General features: G+C 43.3%; 1 protein-coding gene across 1 annotated transcript in view; it reads right to left on the reverse strand.

Annotated features, from left to right (window-relative positions):
• ARHGEF39 (Rho guanine nucleotide exchange factor 39) overlaps positions 1-23,647 on the reverse strand; it is a 619,672-nt gene that overhangs the window by 380,491 nt on the left and 215,534 nt on the right. The window contains exon 3 of the mRNA XM_053696961.1: positions 1,622-1,716. Within this exon, the coding sequence (XP_053552936.1) occupies positions 1,622-1,716 (95 nt within the window). The remainder of the gene's footprint in view (positions 1-1,621; positions 1,717-23,647) is intronic.

Below are 23,647 nucleotides of genomic sequence, written 5' to 3' on the forward strand. Positions count from 1 at the left end.
CCGTACATACACCTTTTGTGTCTCTCCTGTTACCATCTCCCCTACATACACCTTTTGTTTCTCTCCTGTTACCTTTTCCCCTACATACACCTTTTGTGTCTCTCCTGTTACCTTTTCCCGTACATACACCTTTTGTGTCTCTCCTGTTACCATCTCCCCTACATACACCTTTTGTTTCTCTCCTGTTACCTTTTCCCCTACATACACCTTTTGTTTCTCTCCTGTTACCTTTTCCCCTACATACACCTTTTGTGTCTCTCCTGTTACCTTTTCCCCTACATACACCTTTTGTGTCTCTCCTGTTACCTTTTACCCTACATACACCTTTTGTGTCTCTCCTGTTACCTTTTCCCCTACATACACCTTTTGTGTCTCTCCTGTTACCTTTTCCCCTACATACACCTTTTGTGTCTCTCCTGTTACCTTTTCCCTTACATACACCTTCTGTGTCTCTCCTGTTAGCTTTTCCCCTACATACACCTTTTGTGTCTCTCCTGTTACCTTTTCCCGTACATACACCTTTTGTGTCTCTCCTGTTACCCTTTTACCCTACATACACCTTTTGTTTCTCTCCTGTTACCTTTTCCCCTACATACACCTTTTGTGTCTCTCCTGTTACCTTTTCCCCTACATACACCTTTTGTGTCTCTCCTGTTACCTTTTACCCTACATACACCTTTTGTGTCTCTCCTGTTACCTTTTCCCCTACATACACCTTTTGTGTCTCTCCTGTTAGCTTTTCCCCTACATACACCTTTTGTGTCTCTCCTGTTACCTTTTCCCCTACATACACCTTTTGTGTCTCTCCTGTTACCTTTTCCCCTACATACACCTTTTGTGTCTCTCCTGTTAGCTTTTCCCCTACATACACCTTTTGTGTCTCTCCTGTTAGCTTTTCCCCTACATACACCTTTTGTGTCTCCCATTACCTTTTCCCCTACATAAACCTTTTGTGTCTCTACTGTTACCCTTTTCCCCTACATACACCCTTGGTGTCCCTGTTACCCTTTTCCCCTACATACACCCTTTGTGTCCCTGTTACCCTTTTCCCCTACATACACCCTTTGTGTCCCTGTTACCCTTTTCCCCTACATACACCCTTTGTGTCCCTGTTACCCTTTTCCCCTACATACACCTTTTAGGTCTCTCTCATTACCTTTTTCTGCACACACCTTTTGGATCTCTCCTTTTAGCTTTTCCCCTACATAGACCTTTTGGGTCTCTCTCGTCACCTTTCCCCTACATAGACCTTTTGTGTCTCTCCTGTTACCTTTTCGGTCTCTCCTGTTACCCTTTTCCCCTACAAACACCTTGTGTGTCTCTCCTGTTACCTTTTCCCTTACATATACCCTTTGGGTCTCTCCAGTTATCTATTCTGCTATGTACACTGTTAGGCTCTCGCCGGTTACATTTTCCTCTACATACCCCTTTTTGCGCTCTCCTTTTAACTATTCCACTATGTCTAGATTTTGTCTCTCTCCTGTTAAATATTCCACTACGTCCACCTTTTTTAAATTTCTATATTATCTTTTCCCATATATCCATCTTTCTTTTCTCTTATGTTACTAATCATTACTTATTTTTTGCATTCTCCCTTCTCCCATCATCCCAAAAACCTTACCTATTTGATATCAGAATTTCAGGTATTGTTCCACAAATTCCAATTCGAGCAATTTTCAAATGACTGCAGCGAGCCCGAAAAACTTCATCGTAGAACTGAGAGAGAAAAGAGAAAAAATGTGAATGCCGTCACAAAACAGAAGGCTATGCTTGAAACTCTTTCAGGTGTAATGGTAATCGGAAACATTATTTTTAATGTCAAAAACTGTAAATACACTTCTCTTAATGGTTTCCAAGGAATGTACATGAGAATATCAAGAACAAATGGTAAATCCAAAGTAGGATAAATTAGATCTGACTGGAGGTAGAATATAAGCAAGTGCTTGGGAATACTGAAGGGCCAAAGGCTGCTGTGCACCCGTAATTCCTTATATGGTATTACAACAACTTGTACCTTGAGAGTTCTTGCTCTAAAACCTTGTAGATACACATGATGAAGAAATTCCAGTAGAGAAGACTAAATCCCATTAAAGAAGCATCATGTACAAACATCCAAAACAGAAAAGATTAACCCATATTCAGTAGTATACAGAACCCGATGATCTCAACCGTAACCTTTGTGGATCTGAATGGCCATGTCTGAGGACAGAAAAAGGACCAAAAGGAGTTGTAGCAAGTGTGAAACCCAGGGTTGTTATTTGTTCCCAAGATCTACATTGTAGAATAAGCTTAATTCGCCAGTGACGCTTATATCTTCATATTGAGTTACAAATAAACCACCGACATCTCGCATCGCAAACACTATTTAAATATAATTAACCCCTAATCTGCCGTCCGCCAACTACAATTAAACTAACTACCAATTAAACTACACATTAAAAAATCCTAACACTTCTCTAAAAGTTACAAAAATTATCTAATTACAAAAAAAAAAACCCACTAAAATACGAAAAAACAGAATTTATGTTTACCTGATAAATTTCTTTCTCCAACGGTGTGTCCGGTCCACGGCGTCATCCTTACTTGTGGGATATTCTCTTCCCCAACAGGAAATGGCAAAGAGCCCAGCAAAGCTGGTCACATGATCCCTCCTAGGCTCCGCCTACCCCAGTCATTCGACCGACGTTAAGGAGGAATATTTGCATAGGAGAAACCATATGGTACCGTGGTGACTGTAGTTAAAGAAAATAAAATATCAGACCTGATTAAAAAAACCAGGGCGGGCCGTGGACCGGACACACCGTTGGAGAAAGAAATTTATCAGGTAAACATAAATTCTGTTTTCTCCAACATAGGTGTGTCCGGTCCACGGCGTCATCCTTACTTGTGGGAACCAATACCAAAGCTTTAGGACACGGATGAAGGGAGGGAGCAAATCAGGTCACCTAAATGGAAGGCACCACGGCTTGCAAAACCTTTCTCCCAAAAATAGCCTCAGAAGAAGCAAAAGTATCAAACTTGTAAAATTTGGTAAAAGTGTGCAGTGAAGACCAAGTCGCTGCCCTACATATCTGATCAACAGAAGCCTCGTTCTTGAAGGCCCATGTGGAAGCCACAGCCCTAGTGGAATGAGCTGTGATTCTTTTGGGAGGCTGCCGTCCGGCAGTCTCGTAAGCCAATCTGATGATGCTTTTAATCCAAAAAGAGAGAGAGGTAGAAGTTGCTTTTTGACCTCTCCTTTTACCTGAATAAACAACAAACAAGGAAGATGTTTGTCTAAAATCCTTTGTAGCATCTAAATAGAATTTTAGAGCGCGAACAACATCCAAATTGTGCAACAAACGTTCCTTCTTTGAAACTGGTTTTGGACACAGAGAAGGTACGATAATCTCCTGGTTAATGTTTTTGTTAGAAACAACTTTTGGAAGAAAACCAGGTTTAGTACGTAAAACCACCTTATCTGCATGGAACACCAGATAAGGAGGAGAACACTGCAGAGCAGATAATTCTGAGACTCTTCTAGCAGAAGAAATCGCAACTAAAAACAAAACTTTCCAAGATAATAACTTAATATCAACGGAATGTAAGGGTTCAAACGGAACCCCCTGAAGAACTGAAAGAACTAAATTGAGACTCCAAGGAGGAGTCAAAGGTTTGTAAACAGGCTTGATTCTAACCAGAGCCTGAACAAAGGCTTGAACATCTGGCACAGCTGCCAGCTTTTTGTGAAGTAATACCGACAAGGCAGAAATCTGTCCCTTCAGGGAACTTGCAGATAATCCTTTTTCCAATCCTTCTTGAAGGAAGGATAGAATCCTAGGAATCTTAACCTTGTCCCAAGGGAATCCTTTAGATTCACACCAACAGATATATTTTTTCCAAATTTTGTGGTAAATCTTTCTAGTCACAGGCTTTCTGGCCTGAACAAGAGTATCGATCACAGAATCTGAGAATCCTCGCTTCGATAAAATCAAGCGTTCAATCTCCAAGCAGTCAGCTGGAGTGAAACCAGATTCGGATGTTCGAACGGACCCTGAACAAGAAGGTCTCGTCTCAAAGGTAGCTTCCAAGGTGGAGCCGATGACATATTCACCAGATCTGCATACCAAGTCCTGCGTGGCCACGCAGGAGCTATCAAGATCACCGACGCCCTCTCCTGCTTGATCCTGGCTATCAGCCTGGGGATGAGAGGAAATGGCGGGAACACATAAGCTAGTTTGAAGGTCCAAGGTGCTACTAGTGCATCCACTAGAGCCGCCTTGGGATCCCTGGATCTGGCCCCGTAGCAAGGAACTTTGAAGTTCTGACGAGAGGCCATCAGATCCATGTCTGGAATGCCCCACAGGTGAGTGACTTGGGCAAAGATTTCCGGATGGAGTTCCCACTCCCCCGGATGCAATGTCTGACGACTCAGAAAATCCGCTTCCCAATTTTCCACTCCTGGGATGTGGATAGCAGACAGGTGGCAGGAGTGAGACTCCGCCCAAAGAATAATTTTGGTTACTTCTTCCATCGCTAGGGAACTCCTTGTTCCCCCCTGATGGTTGATGTACGCAACAGTCGTCATGTTGTCTGATTGAAACCGTATGAACCTGGTCCTCGCAAGCTGGGGCCAGGCCTGGAGCGCATTGAATATCGCTCTCAGTTCCAGAATATTTATCGGTAGAAGAGATTCTTCCCGAGACCAAAGACCCTGAGCTTTCAGGGATCCCCAGACCGCGCCCCAGCCTATCAGACTGGCGTCGGTCGTGACAATGACCCACTCTGGTCTGTGGAACATCATCCCTTGAGACAGATTGTCCAGGGACAGCCACCAACGGAGTGAGTCTCTGGTCCTCTGATTTACTTGTATCTTCGGAGACAAGTCTGTATAGTCCCCATTCCACTGACTGAGCATGCACAGTTGTAATGGTCTTAGATGAATGCGCGCAAAAGGAACTATGTCCATCGCCGCCACCATCAACCCGATCACTTCCATGCACTGAGCTATGGAAGGAAGAGGAACGGAATGAAGTATCCGACAAGAGTCCAGAAGCTTTGTTTTTCTGGCCTCTGTTAGAAAGATCCTCATTTCTAAGGAGTCTATAATTGTTCCCAAGAAGGGAACCCTTGTTGACGGGGATAGAGAACTCTTTTCCACGTTCACTTTCCAGCCGTGAGATCTGAGAAAGGCCAGGACAATGTCCGTGTGAGCCTTTGCTTGAGGAAGGGACGACGCTTGAATCAGAATGTCGTCCAGGTAAGGTACTACTGCAATGCCCCTTGGTCTTAGCACCGCTAGAAGGGACCCTAGTACCTTTGTGAAAATCCTTGGAGCAGTGGCTAATCCGAAAGGAAGCGCCACGAACTGGTAATGTTTGTCCAGGAATGCAAACCTTAGGAACCGATGATGTTCCTTGTGGATAGGAATATGTAGATACGCATCCTTTAAATCCACCGTGGTCATAAATTGACCTTCCTGGATGGAAGGAAGGATAGTTCGAATGGTTTCCATCTTGAACGATGGGACCTTGAGAAATTTGTTTAAGATCTTGAGATCTAGGATTGGTCTGAACGTTCCCTCTTTTTTGGGAACTATGAACAGATTGGAGTAGAACCCCATCCCTTGTTCTCTTAATGGAACAGGATGAATTACTCCCATTTTTAACAGGTCTTCTACACAATGTAAGAACGCCTGTCTTTTTATGTGGTCTGAAGACAACTGCGACTTGTGGAACCTCCCCCTTGGGGGAAGTCCCTTGAATTCCAGAAGATAACCCTGGGAGACTATTTCTAGCGCCCAAGGATCCAGAACATCTCTTGCCCAAGCCTGAGCGAAGAGAGAGAGTCTGCCCCCCACCAGATCCGGTCCCGGATCGGGGGCCAATATTTCATGCTGTCTTGGTAGCAGTGGCAGGTTTCTTGGCCTGCTTTCCCTTGTTCCAGCCTTGCATTGGTCTCCAAGCTGGCTTGGCCTGAGAAGTATTACCCTCTTGCTTAGAGGACGTAGCACCTTGGGCTGGTCCGTTTTTACGAAAGGGACGAAAATTAGGTCTATTTTTTGCCTTGAAGGGCCGATCCTGAGGAAGGGCGTGGCCCTTACCCCCAGTGATATCAGAGATAATCTCTTTCAAGTCAGGACCAAACAGCGTTTTCCCCTTGAAAGGAATGTTTAGTAGCTTGTTCTTGGAAGACGCATCAGCCGACCAAGATTTCAACCAAAGCGCTCTGCGCGCCACAATAGCAAACCCAGAGTTCTTAGCCGCTAACTTAGCCAATTGCAAAGAGGCGTCTAGAGTGAAAGAATTAGCCAATTTGAGAGCATTGATTCTGTCCATAATCTCCTCATAAGGAGGAGAGTCACTATCGAGCACCTTAAGCAGTTCATCAAACCAGAAATATGCGGCTGTAGTGACAGGGACAATGCATGAAATGGGTTGTAGAAGGTAACCCTGCTGAACAAACATCTTTTTAAGCAAACCTTCTAATTTTTTATCCATAGGATCTTTGAAAGCACAACTATCCTCTATGGGAATAGTGGTGCGTTTGTTTAAAGTAGAAACCGCTCCCTCGACCTTGGGGACTGACTGCCATAAGTCCTTTCTGGGGTCGACCATAGGAAACAATTTTTTAAATATGGGGGGAGGGACGAAAGGAATACCGGGCCTTTCCCATTCTTTATTAACAATGTCCGCCACCCGCTTGGGTATAGGAAAAGCTTCTGGGAGCCCCGGCACCTCTAGGAACTTGTCCATTTTACATAGTTTCTCTGGGATGACTAAATTTTCACAATCATCCAGAGTGGATAATACCTCCTTAAGCAGAATGCGGAGATGTTCCAATTTAAATTTAAATGTAATCACATCAGATTCAGCCTGCTGAGAAATGATCCCTAAATCAGTAATTTCTCCCTCAGACAAAACCTCCCTGGCCCCCTCAGATTGGGTTAGGGGCCCTTCAGAGATATTAATATCAGCGTCGTCATGCTCTTCAGTAACTAAAACAGAGCAGCCACGCTTACGCTGACAAGGGTTCATTTTGGCTAAAATGTTTTTGACAGAATTATCCATTACAGCCGTTAATTGTTGCATAGTAAGGAGTATTGGCGCGCTAGATGTACTAGGGGCCTCCTGAGTGGGCAAGACTCGTGTAGACGAAGGAGGGAATGATGCAGTACCATGCTTACTCCCCTCACTTGAGGAATCATCTTGGGCATCATTGTCATTATCACATAAATCACATTTATTTAAATGAATAGGAATTCTGGCTTCCCCACATTCAGAACACAGTCTATCTGGTAGTTCAGACATGTTAAACAGGCATAAACTTGATCAGAAAGTACAAAAAACGTTTTAAAATAAAACCGTTACTGTCACTTTAAATTTTAAACTGAACACACTTTATTACTGCAATTGCGAAAAAACATGAAGGAATTGTTCAAAATTCACCAAATTTTCACCACAGCGTCTTAAAGCCTTGAAAATATTGCACACCAATTTTGGAAGCTTTAACCCTTAAAATAACGGAACCGGAGCCGTTTTAAGCTTTAAACCCCTTTACAGTCCCTGGTATCTGCTTTGCTGAGACCCAACCAAACCCAAAGGGGAATACGATACCAAATGACGCCTTCAGAAGTCTTTTATAAGTATCAGAGCTCCTCTCACATGCGACTGCATGCCATGCCTCTCAAAAACAAGTGCGCAACACCGGCGCGAAAATGAGACTCTGCCTATGCTTTGGGAAAGCCCCTAAAGAATAAGGTGTCTAAAACAGTGCCTGCCGATATTATTAAATCAAAATACCCAGAATAAATGATTCCTCAAGGCTAAATAAGTGTTAATATCAATCGATTTAGCCCAAAAAAAAAATCTACAGTTTAAATAAGCCCTTGTGAAGCCCTTATTTACAATCGTAATAAACATGGCTTACCGGATCCCATAGGGAAAATGACAGCTTCCAGCATTACATCGTCTTGTTAGAATGTGTCATACCTCAAGCAGCAAGAGACTGCAAACTGTTCCCCCAACTGAAGTTAATTGCTCTCAACAGTCCTGTGTGGAACAGCCATGGATTTTAGTTACGGTTGCTAAAATCATTTTCCTCATACAAACAGAATTCTTCATCTCTTTTCTGTTTCTGAGTAAATAGTACGTACCAGCACTATTTGAAAATAACAAACTCTTGATTGAATAATGAAAAACTACAGTTAAACACTAAAAAACTCTAAGCCATCTCCGTGGAGATGTTGCCTGTACAACGGCAAAGAGAATGACTGGGGTAGGCGGAGCCTAGGAGGGATCATGTGACCAGCTTTGCTGGGCTCTTTGCCATTTCCTGTTGGGGAAGAGAATATCCCACAAGTAAGGATGACGCCGTGGACCGGACACACCTATGTTGGAGAAATAAGAAACAAATTATCAAAAATAAAAAAGAATTACACGTCATCTAATAGCCCTATCAACATAAAAAAGCACCCCCCCCCCAATAAAAAAAAACCCCTAGCCTACAATAAACTACCAATGGCACTTAAAAGAGCCTTTTGTGGGGCATTGCCTCAAAGATAACATCTCTTTTACCTGTAAAAAAAATACAAAACACCCACCCCCAACAGTAAAACTTACCACCCCCACAACCAACCCCCCCCAAATAAAATAACTATCTAAAAAAATCTAAGCTCCCAATTGCCCTGAAAAGGGCATTTGTATGGGCATTGCCCTGAAAAGGGCATTTAGCTCTTTTACATGCCCAAACTAGAAATAAAACCCACCCAAAAAACCCTTAAAAAAAAAACTAACACTAACCCCCAACGGTCCACTTAAAGTTATTGAAGTCCCGCTTGAAGGATCCATCAGCCGGCAAAGTCATCATCCATGCGGCAAGAAGTCTTCATCCAGACGGCCTCTTCCATCTTCATCCAGCCGGCGAAGTCCACATCCAGGCAGCAAAAAATCTTCATTAATTCGGCGTGGAGCGGGTCTATCCTGAAGACATCCGGCGCAGAGCATCCTCTTCATACAGTCTCTGCCGTACACTGGAACTTCAATGCAAGTGACGTCATCCAAGATGGCGCCCCTTGCATTCCTATTGGCTGAATTATTTCAATCAGCTAATAGGATTAGAGCTGCTAAAATCCTATTGGCTGTTCCAATCGGCCATTAGGATTAGAGCTGCTAAAATCCTATTGGCTTTTCCAATCAGCCAATTGGATTTTAGCAGCTCTAATCCTATTGGCTGATTGAAATCTTTCAGCCAATAGGAATGCAAGGGATACCCATCTTAGATGACGTCACTTGCATTGAAGTTCCAGTGTACGGTGGAGACCATATGAAGAGGATGCTCTGCGCCGGATGTTTTCAGGATGAACCCTCTCTGTGCCGGATGGATTAAGATAAAAGATGCCGTCTGGATGAAGACTTCTTGCCGCCTGGATGAGAACTTCACCGGCTGGATGAAGATGAGAGGCCGCCCGGATGAGGACTTCGCCGGCTGGATGGATCCTTCAAGCGTGACTTCAAGAACTGTAAGTGGATCGTCGGGGTTAGTGTTAGGTTTTTTTTAAGGGTTTTTGGGTGGGTTTTATTTTTAGTTTAGGGTCTGGGCATGTAAAAGAGCTAAATGCCCTGTTACTGTTGCGGGGGGGGGGGTGTTTGTATTTCTTTTTACAGGTAAAAGAGCTGTTATCTTTTATAGTTTATTGTAGGCTAGGGTTTTTTATTTTGATAGGGCTATTAGATTAGGTGTAATTCTTTTTTATTTTTGATCATTTGTTTCTTATTTTTTGTAATTTAGGGTTTGTTTTTTATGTAATTTAGTTATTTTTATTTTTAGTAATTTTAGTGTAATGTTAGGTTTTATTTCACAGGTAAGTTTATTTTTTTTTAACAAGGCAGGTAATAAATAGTTAATATCTATCTACTAACTAGTCTACCTAGTTAAGATAAATAGAAACTTACCTGTGAAATAAAAGTAAAACCTAAGCTAGCTACAATATAACTATTAGTTATATTGTAGCTAGCTTAGGTTTTATCTACAGATAAGTTTGTATTTAGTTTTAAATAGTTATTATTTAGTTAATAATTGTAACTTTAGTTTAGCTCTATTTTAATTATGTTAAAGTTAGGGGGTGTTAAGCTTAGGTTTACGTTAGGGTTAGGTTTAGGGGTTAATGGATTTATTTAGTGGTAGTGATGTGGGAGGAGAGAGGTTTAGGGGTTAATAACTTTAGTATAGTGGCGACGACATTGGGAGCGGCAGATTAGGGGTTAATAATTTTATGTAGGTGTTGGCGATGTTGGGGGTGGCAGATTAGGGGTTAATAACTGTATGTAGGTGGTGGCGATATCGGGGGGGCAGATTAGGGGTTAATAACTGTAGCGCTAAAAACTTGTAATCTATCTGATAGTTATCTATATGGCCCACATGAACTAGCAGTCTCTTGTTGTGAAAAGCTAATAATAAAGCATGTGATAAGAGGCTGCCTTGTAGCAGCTTAGAAACAGGCTTAAATTTAGAGGTTTAAATGTTATAAAGTATATTAATATATCAATGTTGGTTGGGCAAAGCTTGGGAATAGGTAGTAAAAGGCATTATCTTTTTAAACAATAACTATCCCTTTAAGAGTTCATAAAGTATATTAATATAACAATATTGGTTATGCAAAGCTGGGGGAACAAAAAAATATCATTTAAACCACATTTAAGGTGTTCAGGATTTTCCCCATTCTCTGGCTTTTATTTGGATGAAATCAGGGAAGTTAAATATCTTGTAAGGAATAAAACATTTTTAAAAATAAAATCTTATTGCAGAAATTTGAGCACTTCACATATAATATTGTCTTCGAGAAATGTAAAATAGGGCAATGAGCTGAATAGGGAAAGGAAATTAAAGGGATAGTAAAGTAAAAATTAAACTTGTTTGATTCAGATAGAGCATGCAATTTTAAGACACTTTTAAATTCACTTCTGTTTTCAAATGTGCTTTGTTCTGTTAGTATCTCTTGTTGAAAAAGAATATGCACATACCCAACACTACTGGAAGCTAGCTGCTAATTGGTGCCTGCATACATTTGTCATTTGTGATTGGCTATCTGGATGTGTTCAGCTAGCTGCTAATTGGTGCCTGCACACATTTGTCTCTTGTGATTGGCTGACTAGATGTGTTCAGCTAGCTGATAATTGGTGCCTGCATACATCTGTCATTGGCTATCTGGATGTGTTCAGCTAGCTGCTAATTGGTGCCTGCACACATTTGTCTCTTGTGATTGGCTGACTAGATGTGCTCAGCTAGCTGCCAGTAGTGCAATGCTGTTTCTTAAGCAAATGATAAGATAATTAAAGCAATAGAAGTAAATTGGAAACTTGTTTAAAATTGTATGTTCTAAACAAATCATAAAAGAAAATTTGGGGTTTCCTGTCCCTTTAAATACTAGACTGGCTCAGGTAACGGACAAAAAAAAAAATACATTAGTCTGAGATTCCAGTAATCACTTAAAATAAGCGATCCCATAAGATTACATTTTAGTGGCAAACACAAGGATATTTAATTCCTACAGTTGATCTGACTTTGTGCATTCTGTGACGCCAGGCTTTGGGATGAAAGTGTGCATTCTGTGACGCCAGGCTTTGGGATGAAAGTGTGCATTCTGTGACGCCAGGCTTTGGGATGAATGTGTGCATTCTGTGACGCCAGGCTTTGGGATGAATGTGTGCATTCTGTGACGCCAGGCTTTGGGATGAATGTGTGCATTCTGTGACGCCAGGCTTTGGGATGAATGTGTGCATTCTGTGACGCCAGGCTTTGGGATGAATGTGTGCATTCTGTGACGCCAGGCTTTGGGATGAATGTGTGCATTCTGTGACGCCAGGCTTTGGGATGAATGTGTGCATTCTGTGACGCCAGGCTTTGGGATGAATGTGTGCATTCTGTGACGCCAGGCTTTGGGATGAATGTGTGCATTCTGTGACGCCAGGCTTTGGGATGAATGTGTGCATTCTGTGACGCCAGGCTTTGGGATGAATGTGTGCATTCTGTGACGCCAGGCTTTGGGATGAATGTGTGCATTCTGTGACGCCAGGCTTTGGGATGAATGTGTGCATTCTGTGACGCCAGGCTTTGGGATGAATGTGTGCATTCTGTGACGCCAGGCTTTGGGATGAATGTGTGCATTCTGTGACGCCAGGCTTTGGGATGAATGTGTGCATTCTGTGACGCCAGGCTTTGGGATGAATTTGTGCATTCTGTGACGCCAGGCTTTGGGATGAATTTGTGCATTCTGTGACGCCAGGCTTTGGGATGAATTTGTGCATTCTGTGACGCCAGGCTTTGGGATGAATTTGTGCATTCTGTGACGCCAGGCTTTGGGATGAATTTGTGCATTCTGTGACGCCAGGCTTTGGGATGAATTTGTGCATTCTGTGACGCCAGGCTTTGGGATGAATTTGTGCATTCTGTGACGCCAGGCTTTGGGATGAATTTGTGCATTCTGTGATGCCAGGCTTTGGGATGAATTTCTGCATTCTGTGATGCCAGGCTTTGTAATGAATTTGCGCATTCTGTGATGCCAGGCTTTGTAATGAATTTGCGCATTCTTTGAGACTAGGCTTTGGGATGAATTTGCTCATTCTGTAAAGCCAGGCTTTGGAATGAATTTGTGCATTCTGTGACGCCAGGCTTTGGGATGAATTTCTGCATTCTGTGATGCCAGGCTTTGGGATGAATTTCTGCATTCTGTGATGCCAGGCTTTGCAATGAATTTGCGCATTCTGTGATGCCAGGCTTTGCAATGAATTTGCGCATTCTTTGAGACTAGGCTTTGGGATGAATTTGCTCATTCTGTGATGCCAGGCTTTGGGATGAATTTGTGCATTCTGTGATGCCAGGCTTTGGGATGAATTTGTGCATTCTGTGATGCCAGGCTTTGGGATGAATTTGTGCATTCTGTGATGCCAGGCTTTGGGATGAATTTGTGCATTCTCCCCAAAGCTGCTTCAGCCAAAGCAAAAACGTCAAATTTGTAGAATTTTGAAAAAATATGTAAGGACGACTAGGTAGCCGCCTTACAAATCTGATCCATATAGGCCTTGTTCTTAAAGGCCCAAAAGGAAGCCACCGCTCTAGTGGAATGAGCTGTAATCCTCTGAGGAGGTCTAAGTCCCGCTGACTCTTAAGCTAAGCGTATAACACTCCTCAACCAAAAGTATAAGGAAGTCGAAGAGGCCTTCAAAACCTTTACGCTTCTCACAGTAGATAAACAAGGAAAAGTTTGTCTAAAATCCTTAGTAGCTCAAAGATAAAACTTCATAATCTGGATGTTGTTCGAGATTTGAAGTAAACGTTCCTTCAAAGAAGAATGATTAGGACACAAGGAAGGAACCACAATCTCCTGATTGAGGTAACGATCAGACACCACCTTAGGGAGAAAACCAAAGCAGGTACGTAGAACAGCCTTATCAGAGTGGAACACCAGATAAGGAGGCTCACATTGCAAGGCAACCATTTCAGAAACTCTGCGTGCCGAAGCAATAGCCAATAGAAAAAGAAACTTCCAGGACAACAATTTAATGTCAACCGAATGCATAGGCTCACACGGAGCCCTTTGCAAAAACTTAAGATTCAAACTCCAAATTGGAGCGGTATATATAAAAACAGGTCTGATCCTGATCAGAGCCTTAATGAAGGATTGCACGTCAGGGAGCTCTGCAAGCCTCTTGTGCAGCAAAACTGAAAGGGCCGAAATCTGTACCCCAAGGGAACTGGCAGAAAGACCCTTCTCCAGACCCTCCTGGAGAAAGGAAAGAATCCTGGCAGCCTTGACCTTATCCCAGGCAAAACCACACTCTTTACACCAGAACAAGTAAGCTCTCCACACCTTATGATATATGTAACACGCTTACGAGCCTGAATGAGATTGTCACTAACCCTCTCAGAGAAAGCTCTCTTGACTAAGACTAAGTGTTCAATCTCCACGCAGTCAGCCTCAGAGAATCTAGATTTTGATGAACAAAGGGACCCTGTTCCAGCAGATCCCTGCGACAAGGTAACCTCCACGGAGGAGATGAGGACATCCCCACCAGGTCCGCAAACCACATCCTTTGCGGCCACAACGGAGTAATCAGTATCACTGATGCTTGCTCCTGCTTGATGCGGGCCACTACACGAGGGAAAAGTGGTAACGGCGGAAAAATGTAAATTAGATTGAACCTCCAAGGCACTGCTAATGCATTTATTAGCTCCGCCTTAGGATCCCTGGACCGCAACCCTTATCTGGGTAGCTTGGAATTGAGCCTGGACGCCATGGGGTATATCTCCGGCATCCCCCATCTGTTGCAAATCTCCGCAAACACCTCGGGAATTAGAGACCATTCCCCAGATGAAAGGATTGTCTGCTGAGGAAATCCGCTTCCCGGTTGTCCACATTCAGAATGTGGATTGCTGACAGCGAGCAGCTGTGGACCTCCGCCCATTTCAGAATCAGAGATACTTCCCCCATTGCTAGGGAGCTCCTCGTTCCCCCCTGATGGTTGATGTAAGCCACTGAGGTTACGTTGTCTGATTGGAATCTGATAAACTGGGACAAACCCAGAAGAGGCCAAGCCTTCAGAGCATTTAAGATCGCTCAAATTTCCAAGATGTTGATCGGGAGGAGAGATTCCTCTCGAGTCCACAGGCCCTGTGCCTTCCTGGCACCCCCAAACAGCTCCCCATCCTGATAGACTTGTGTCCGCAGTCACAATCTCCCAGGATGGTCTCAAGAAGGATGTCCCTTGGGACAGGTGATCTGGACAGAGCCACCAAGAGAGCGATTCTCTCGACCGGTTGTCCAGAGAAATCTGTTGAGACAGATCCGAAAGATCGCCGTTCCACTGTCAGCATGCTAAGCTGAAGTGGTCTGAGATGGAATCTGGCAAAAGTAATTATGTCCATGCTGGACAAAATGAGACCAATCCCCTCCATACACCGAGCCACAGGGGGCCTTAAGGAGGTCTGGAGGGCAAGACAAGCGGAAGTTAGTTTGAAACATCTCTGGTCTGTAAGGAATATCCTCATGGATATGGAGTTTATTATAGTACCCAGGAATACCACCCTGGTACTGGGAATAAGAGAACTCTTTTCTAAGCTTATCTTTCATCCATGAGATCGAAGAAGAAATAGAAGAGCATTCGAATGGTCTTTTACCAGACAGGGTGGTGCTTGAACCAGAATATCGTCCAAGTATGGCACTACTGCTAAACCTCTGGTTCTGGCCACTGCAAGCAGAGCCCCTAGAACCTTCGTAAAAATTCTTGGAGCAGTAGCTAGACCAAACGGAAGTGCAATAATCTGTAAGTGCTGGCCCAGGAACACAAACCTTAGGAACTTCAAGTGTTTCTTGTGTATTGGAACGTAAAGGTAAGCATCCTTCAGATCTATTGTGGTCATGAACTGTCCTTCCTGAACAAAAGGAAGGATGGACCTTATCGTCTCCATCTTGAACGAGGGGACAGCTAGGAATTTGTTTAAGCACTTTAGGTCCTGAATCAGGAAAGTTCCTTCCTTCTTTGGGACCACAAAAAGGTTTGAGTAGTATCCCAGACCTCTTTCTGCAAGAGGTACCGGTACAATGACTCCCTGGTAAGGAGAGATTTTTCACACACCCCAGAAAGGTTTCTTTTCTGGCCTTGAAAACAGGTTTGACAAGAGGAATCTGCACCTGGGTGGATGAGACTTGAAGCCTATCCTGTATCCCTGAGCGATGAACTCCAGGACCCACGGGTCTTGCACGTCCCCAAACCAAGCACCCAAAAAGAGCGACAGTCTGCCCCCTACAGGATCCAGGGCCGTCCCTTCATGTCGACTATGTCTTGGTGGGCTTCTTGCTTTGCTTGGATTTATTCCAGGACTGAGCCGGCTTCCAAGTCCCCTTGGATTGTTCCGGCTTTGCGGAGGGCTGCCGACATTGGGATTTATCCGAACGAAAGGAACGAAAATTAGGACCTTGTCTTTCAGGTTTGTTCTTATCCTGTGGTAAAAAGGCACCCTTGCCTCCAATAACTGTGGAGATAATTGGGAAACAAACTTAATTGAGAAAGAAACAGAATCTTTCCCTTAAATGGTAGGGAAAGAAGATGACTTCAAGTTCATGTCCGCAGACGAGGATTTCAGCCAGAGTGCCCTACAGGCTTGAACAGAAAAACCTGAAGCCTTAGCATTCAGGCAAATAATTTGCATATTTGCATCACAAATAAAAGAATTAGCCACCCTTAAGGCCTTAATTCTTTCCTGGATCACGTCGAGGGGACCCTCCCCTTCGATCAACTTGGAAAAGGAGTCGCACCAGTAAGTTGCCACTCCAGCAACCGCAGCAACAGCCGCTGCCGGTTGAAACAAATATTCTGTATGTTGAAACATCTTTCTTAACAGAGTTTCTATTTTCTTATCCATGGGCTCTTTAAACGACAAACTATCCTCAAGCGGGATAATAGTGTGTTTAGCGAGCGTGGATCTAGTGCAATCCATCTGGGGATGGAACCCCACAACTCCACATGAGAGCCCGGAACCGGGAACAATTTTTTAAATGAAGGGGAAAATGAAGAACCAATTCTTTCCCATTCATTCTTAATAATGCTCGCCATCTTTATGGGAACCAGGAAAGGGTACAACCCTGTCCTCGTAGACCTGATCTCATTTAGGAATCAAAGGTTCCTCAGGCAACTTAGGCTCTGGAACCTCTAAAGTAGCCAAAACTTCCTTTAACAGAAAGCGTAAATGTTCAATTCTAAATCTAAAGTCTGGTTGCTCCGCAGCTGGAGGCTTAAAGGCCCTCTAAAGTATCAGAGTCGTCTTCATCATCGTATAATCTTGTATCAGATAAATCCAATAAGCTAGTAGATGACCCCTGGGAAGGATAGCAATATTTGACCTTTCGCTTGCGCTTAGCAGGACGAAGTAAAGCACTAAAGGCCGCAGGCACTGCCATTTGTAACTGTTCGGTAAAATCTGGCGGTAAAAGAGCCCCACCAGATGGAGCATTAGGAGTGCTATGGGAAGCTGCATGTGTATTGGGAGATGACTGTAGGGTGCGCACCTCACGGGACGGAGACCCCTCAGAGGTGGACGGCTCAGTGGTATTAAACATTTACTTTCTTTGACTTGATTACTTTATCAAGGCATGTGGAACATAACTCAGCAGGTATATTGCGGCTTCCTCACAATATAGACAGGTATTAGACTTAGGTAAAGAGGGAGTACCCTCTAACGCATCAGAATCCTCCATAGCTTGCGCTTATAAAGCAGATTATTGAAAAATAAGATAAAACGACACCTTTATACCCCCAATGGCAGGGGCACTTACCACCTCCTATGACCCAGGCCAAACAGAGAAACAGCTTCTTCGCCGGTAAACCACACGGTCAGGAAAGAGGAAATCAGTGTGACTACACCCGATCACGTGGTGCGCAATGCAGGACCGCCCCTGCTATAGGAAAAAAAAGCGCCAAGCCTTTAAGGCTGCGCAGCTTACAAAAACAAAAGTAAAACCTGTACGTTCCAACATCTGCCTGATCCTCATCTCACACATGTGGCAGCATAATCATAAGAAAATAAAATTATGTGATTAATCCCCACTGTTCAATAATCCCCCTCCAGAGATATTAACCCTTGATTCCATACAGCTAAAAGGAGCCACACTGTGAACCTGTCTTCTTGTGCTATAATATGTGTAAAAAAAATAAAAGATCTTACCAGAATCTATGCCGTGGAACAGAAACACAGCCTCTCAAGTTTAACAGTCGTGCAGCATCGCTCCTGACTCTCCCTGTATCTCCAGACCCTAACATTCGTCAATGCTCTCTCTGAGAGACTGACAAGACTACTTAAAACTCCAGTCCCAATTTGAAGGGTAGATATACTCCATAAGGAACTACTCCATATCTTCTGACACTTCTCTGCCAACCTCCTGTGATGAAAGGCAAAGAATGACCGGGATATGAGGGAAGTAGGGGAAGTATTTAAACCTTTGGCTGAGGGGTCTGCCTCCTCCTGGTGGCCAGGTTCAGTATTTTCCAAAAGTAAGGAATGATGTTGTGGACTCTCCTCATATTAAGAAGGAAATATATCTTATTTTAAAGCATTTAAAGTGGTATATAACATCAATAATATGAAACTTTAAATATTTACTCCCTTAATGAAGCTGTTCAAACACTGTAAGACAAACATATAAGCTTACAAACAGACTTGTCTCAAACTGTCGGTTTCCATCATGAAAACGTCTGTACTATATTGCCAGCAATTGTCTATTATCAATAAGAAAACCATAGCTGCTGCAGTGGAAAATGCAATGAGAACTAGAACGCCCAAAATGGTGCCACTCTGCTCTGGAGAAGAAAGGAGGCAAGAACATAGACAAAGCAAGGAAATGAAGTGTGCATATACATCGCGCTTCATTACGCCGAACAGACCATCTTTAAATATCGGTTGCAAATGAGGAGTTCCTCCATACATCCCTTGCAGAGCTCAGAAATATATTAAAAAATTAGCTCCGCTTTACAAGGGGAAGATCTTTCACTCTAAACACCTGAAACAGCCCCATAGGAATGGCGCCTCTAAAACACAGAGCGTGCGCTCCTAACAGTCTCCGTGTAGGACCTTCAGGGACTGTCTACAGGCAGACAAGGCAAATAAATGAATTATCATATGATTAACTCCTGATACCCTCAAATAACAGAGTTAGAGAGTTAAAACAATGTTAGATTGAGCCCCATAAAAAACGTTAACCCCCTCCTTGCCGTGAAGGAGGTTAAACCTTAGTCTCCCTGTGACATACACAAATAGTGCCTGCCCACTGCCATTGAACATCCTTCTTAAGGATTTAGAGTCCCAACATTAAGTACAGAGGGTCATCAATCCCTTCAGTGCCAGCCTCCTAGCCCCAGAAGACAAAAAACAAAATTTATGCTTACCTGATAAATTTATTTCTCTTGTGGTGTATCCAGTCCATGGATCATCCATTACTTGTGGGATATTCTCCTTCCCAACAGGAAGCTGCAAGAGGACACCCACAGCAGAGCTGTCTATATAGCTCCTCCCCTAACTGCCACTCCCAGTCATTCGACCGAAGACAAGCAAGAGAAAGGAGAAACTATATGGTGCAGTGGTGACTGTAGTTTAAAATTAAAAAACACCTGCCTTAAAATGACAGGGCGAGCCGTGGACTGGATACACCACAAGAGAAATAAATTTATCAGGTAAGCATAAATTTTGTTTTCTCTTGTAAGGTGTATCCAGTCCACGGATCATCCATTACTTGTGGGATACCAATACCAAAGCTATAGGACACGGATGAAGGGAGGGACAAGGCAGGCGCTTAAACGGAAGGCACCACTGCCTGTAAGACCTTTCTCCCAAAAATAGCCTCTGAAGAAGCAAAAGTATCAAATTTGTAGAATTTAGAAAAAGTATGAAGCGAAGACCAAGTCGCCGCCTTACAAATCTGTTCAACAGAAGCCTCATTCATAAAAGCCCATGTGGAAGTAACCGCTCTAGTGGAATGAGCTGTAATTCTTTCAGGAGGCTGCTAGCCAGCAGTCTCATAAGCTAAGCGGATTATACTTCTTAGCCAAAAAGAAAGAGAAGTTGCCGAAGCCTTTTGGCCTCTCCTCTGTCCAGAGTAGACCACAAACAAAGCAGATGTTTGACGAAAATCCTTCGTAGCTTGTAAATAAAATTTTAAAGCACGAACCACATCAAGATTGTGTAAAAGACGTTCCTTCTTTGAAGAAGGATTAGGACATAGTGAAGGAACAACAATCTCCTGATTGATATTTTTATTAGATACCACCTTAGGAAGAAAACCAGGTTTGGTACGTAACACTACCTTATCTGCATGGAAAATGAGATAAGGGGAATCACATTGTAAAGCAGATAACTCCGAAACTCTTCGAGCCGAGGAGATAGCTACTAAAAACAGAACTTTCAAAGATAAAAGTTTAATATCTATGGAATGCAAAGGTTCAAATGGAACCCCAGAATGTTTATCGGAAGGAGTGCCTCCTCCTGAGTCCACGAGCCCTGAGCCTTCAGGGAGTTCCAGACTGCACCCCAGCCCAGAAGGCTGGCATCTGTCGTTACTATTGTCCAATCTGGCCTGTGGAAGGTCATACCCTTGGACAGATGGACCCGAGATAGCCACCAGAGAAGAGAATCCCTGGTCTCTTGATCCAGATTTAGTAGAGGGGACAAATCTGTGTAATCCCCATTCCACTGACTGAGCATGCAAAGTTGCAGCGGTCTGAGATGTAGGCGGGCAAACGGCACTATGTCCATTGCCGCTACCATTAAGCCGATTACATCCATACACTGAGCCACTGAAGGGCGAGAAGTAGAATAAAGAACACAGCAGGAAGTTTTGACAACCTGGCCTCTGTCAGGTAAATCTTCATTTCTACAGAATCTATCAGAGTTCCTAGGAAGGAAACTCTTGTGAGAGGGAATAGAGAACTCTTCTTCGTTCACTTTCCACCCATGAGACCTCAGGAATGCCAGAACAATGTCCGTATGGGACCTGGCGATTTGAAAATTCGACACCTGTATCAGAATGTCGTCTAGGTAAGGAGCTACTGCTATACCCCGCGGCCTTAGGACCGCTAGGAGTGACCCTAGAACCTTTGTAAAGATTCTTGGTGCCGTAGCTAACCCAAAGGGAAGAGCCACAAATTGGTAATGCCTGTCTAGGAAGGCGAAACTGAGAAACCGATGATCTCTGTGTATCGGAATGTGAAGATAAGTCCACGGTAGTCATATATTGACCCTCCTGGATCATAGGTAGGATGGTTCGAATAGTCTTCATCTTGAAGGATGGGACCCTGAGAAATTTGTTTAGGATCTTGAGATCTAAGATTGGTCTGAAGGTTCCCTCTTTCTTGGGAACTACAAACAGATTTGAATAGAAGCCTTGCCTCTGTTCCTCCTTTGCAACTGGGTGGATCACTCCCATAACTAGGAGGTCTTGAACACAATGTAAGAATGCCTCTCTCTTTATCTGGTTTGCAGATAATTGTGAGAGATGAAATCTCCCTTTTGCGGAAGAAGCTTTGAAGTCCAGAAGATATCCCTGGGACACAATTTCTAACGCCCAGGGATCCTGGACATCTCTTGCCCAAGCCTGGGCGAAGAGAGAAAGTCTGCCCCCTACTAGATCCGTTTCTGGATCGGGGGCTGATCCTTCATGCTGTCTTAGAGGCAGCGGCAGGTTTTTTGGCCTGCTTTCCTTTGTTCCAAGCCTGGTTAGGTCTCCAGACCGGCTTGGACTGGGCAAAATTTCCCTCTTGTTTTGTATTAGAGGAAGTTGAAGCTGCGCCACTCTTGAAGTTTCGAAATGAACGAAAACTAGTCTGTTTGGTCCTTAATTTGTTGGACTTATCCTGAAGAAGGGCGTGACCTTTTCCTCCAGTAATATCAGAAATGATCTCCTTCAGTCCAGGCCCGAATAGGGTCTGCCCCTTGAAGGGAATGTTAAGAAGCTTAGACTTTGAAGTAACGTCAGCTGACCAGGATTTAAGCCATAGCGCCCTACGCGCCTGAATAGCAAAACCTGAGTTTTTAGCCGTTAGCTTGGTTAAATGAACAACGGCGTCAGAAACAAATGAATTGGCTAGCTTAAGAGCTTTAAGCTTGTCAAGGATATCATCCAACAGGGTTTCTACCTGTAGAGCCTCTTCTAGAGACTCAAACCAGAAAGCCGCAGCAGCAGTGACTGGGGCAATGCATGCAAGAGGCTGGAGAATAAAACCTTGTTGAATAAAAATTTTCTTAAGGTAACCCTCTAATTTTTTTGTCCATTGGATCTAGAAAAGCACAAATGTCCTCAACCGCATCTTTTTAAAAACAGGAGGGAGAGAGAACGGTACACCTGGTCTATCCCATTCCTTAGTAATAATTTCTGAAAACCTCTTAGGGATTGGAAAAAAAATCAGTGTAAACAGGCACTGCATAGTATTTATCCAACTTACACAATTTCTCTGGGACTACAATGGCGTCACAGTCATCCAGAGTTGCTAAAACCTCCCTGAGCAACACGCGGAGGTGTTCAAGCTTAAATTTAAAAGTAGACATATCAGAATCAGGTTGAAGTGTCTTCCCTGAATCAGAAAAATCACCAACAGATAGCTCTCCTGCTTCGGCTTCTGCACATTGTGAGGGTATATCAGACATAGCTACTAAAGAGTCAGAGAGCTCTGTATTTGTTCTAGCCCCAGAGCTGTCTCGCTTTCCTTGTAACCCTGGCAGTTTGGACAATACCTCTGTAAGGGTATGATTCATAACTGCCATGTCTTGTTAAGTATACGAAATGGGCGCGCTAGATGTACTTGGCGTCCCTTGAGCAGGAGTTATAGGTTCTGACACGTGGGGAGAGTTAGTCAGCATAACTTCCCCCTTGTCAATTTCCTCTGGTGATAAATCTTTTAAAGCCAGAATATGGTCTTTAAAATTTATAGTAAGATCAGTGCATTTGGAACACATTCTAAGAGGGGGTTCCACAATGGCTTCTAAACATAATGAACAAGGAGCTTCCTCTATGTCAGACATGTTTAACAGACTAGTAATGAGACCAGCAAGCTTGGAAAACACTTTAATAAATGTGAAAAAGCAGAATATAAAAAATGGTACTGTGCCTTTAAGGGAAAAAAACCCAATCACATAAACTGCAAAACAGTGGGAAAAAAAGCAGTAAACTCTACGAAATTTTTACAGGGTGTATAAGACTAAAATAGCATTGCACCCACTTGTAAATGGATGATTAACCCCTCAGGCTCAAAAACGAATCAGAAAAACGGTAAAACCGCTATAAACAGTCACAAGCAAACTGCCACAGCTCTACTGTGGCTCCTACCTGCCCATAAAACGACTTTTGTAGGCACAAAAACCCTTTACAGAGGTCCTATATGTGAGGGGACTCCTTCAGGGAAGCTGGATGTCTCAGACTGTAAAAACAACTGCGCAATTAGAGAGCGAAAATAGGCCCCTCCCACCATGCACTCAAAGTGAAAGGGCCATAAATAACTACTCCTAGGAGAAATCTAGTGAGCCATGTGGAAAACTAGGCCCCAAATAAAGATTTATCACCCTCAGTAAAAAATGTTTTTTATATATCATGCAAACGTTTTACATACTAAGTAATAAGAGCAAGTAACATGAATATTACCCTTTACTGCAAGCATGATCCCAGTCGTTTGTTAAATCACTAATCAGGCTTACCTTAAATATATCAGGCACTGTCAGAATTTTCTAGACCTTATCTCTCTAGAAAAAAATATACTGAACATACCTCAGTGCAGGTAATTCTGCAGGCCATTCCCCCAGCTGAAGTTTTCCCAAACTCTTCAGTTATGTGTGAGAACGGCAGTGGACCTTAGTTACAACCTGCTAAGATCATCAAAAACCTCAGGCAGAAATCTTCTAATTTCTGCCTGAGGTAAAAACAGTACAACGCCGGTACCGTTTAAAAATAAACTTTTGATTGAAGATAAACTACACTATCACCACATATCTCTTGATACTTCCTTTCTTGTAGAGAGCTGCAAGAGAATGACTGGGAGTGGCAGTTAGGGGAGGAGCTATATAGACAGCTCTGCTGTGGGTGTCCTCTTGCAGCTTCCTGTTGGGAAGGAGAATATCCCACAAGTAATGGATGAAT

This window comes from Bombina bombina, chromosome 1 (genome assembly GCF_027579735.1).
Source record: "Bombina bombina isolate aBomBom1 chromosome 1, aBomBom1.pri, whole genome shotgun sequence".
NCBI lineage: Eukaryota > Metazoa > Chordata > Amphibia > Anura > Bombinatoridae > Bombina > Bombina bombina.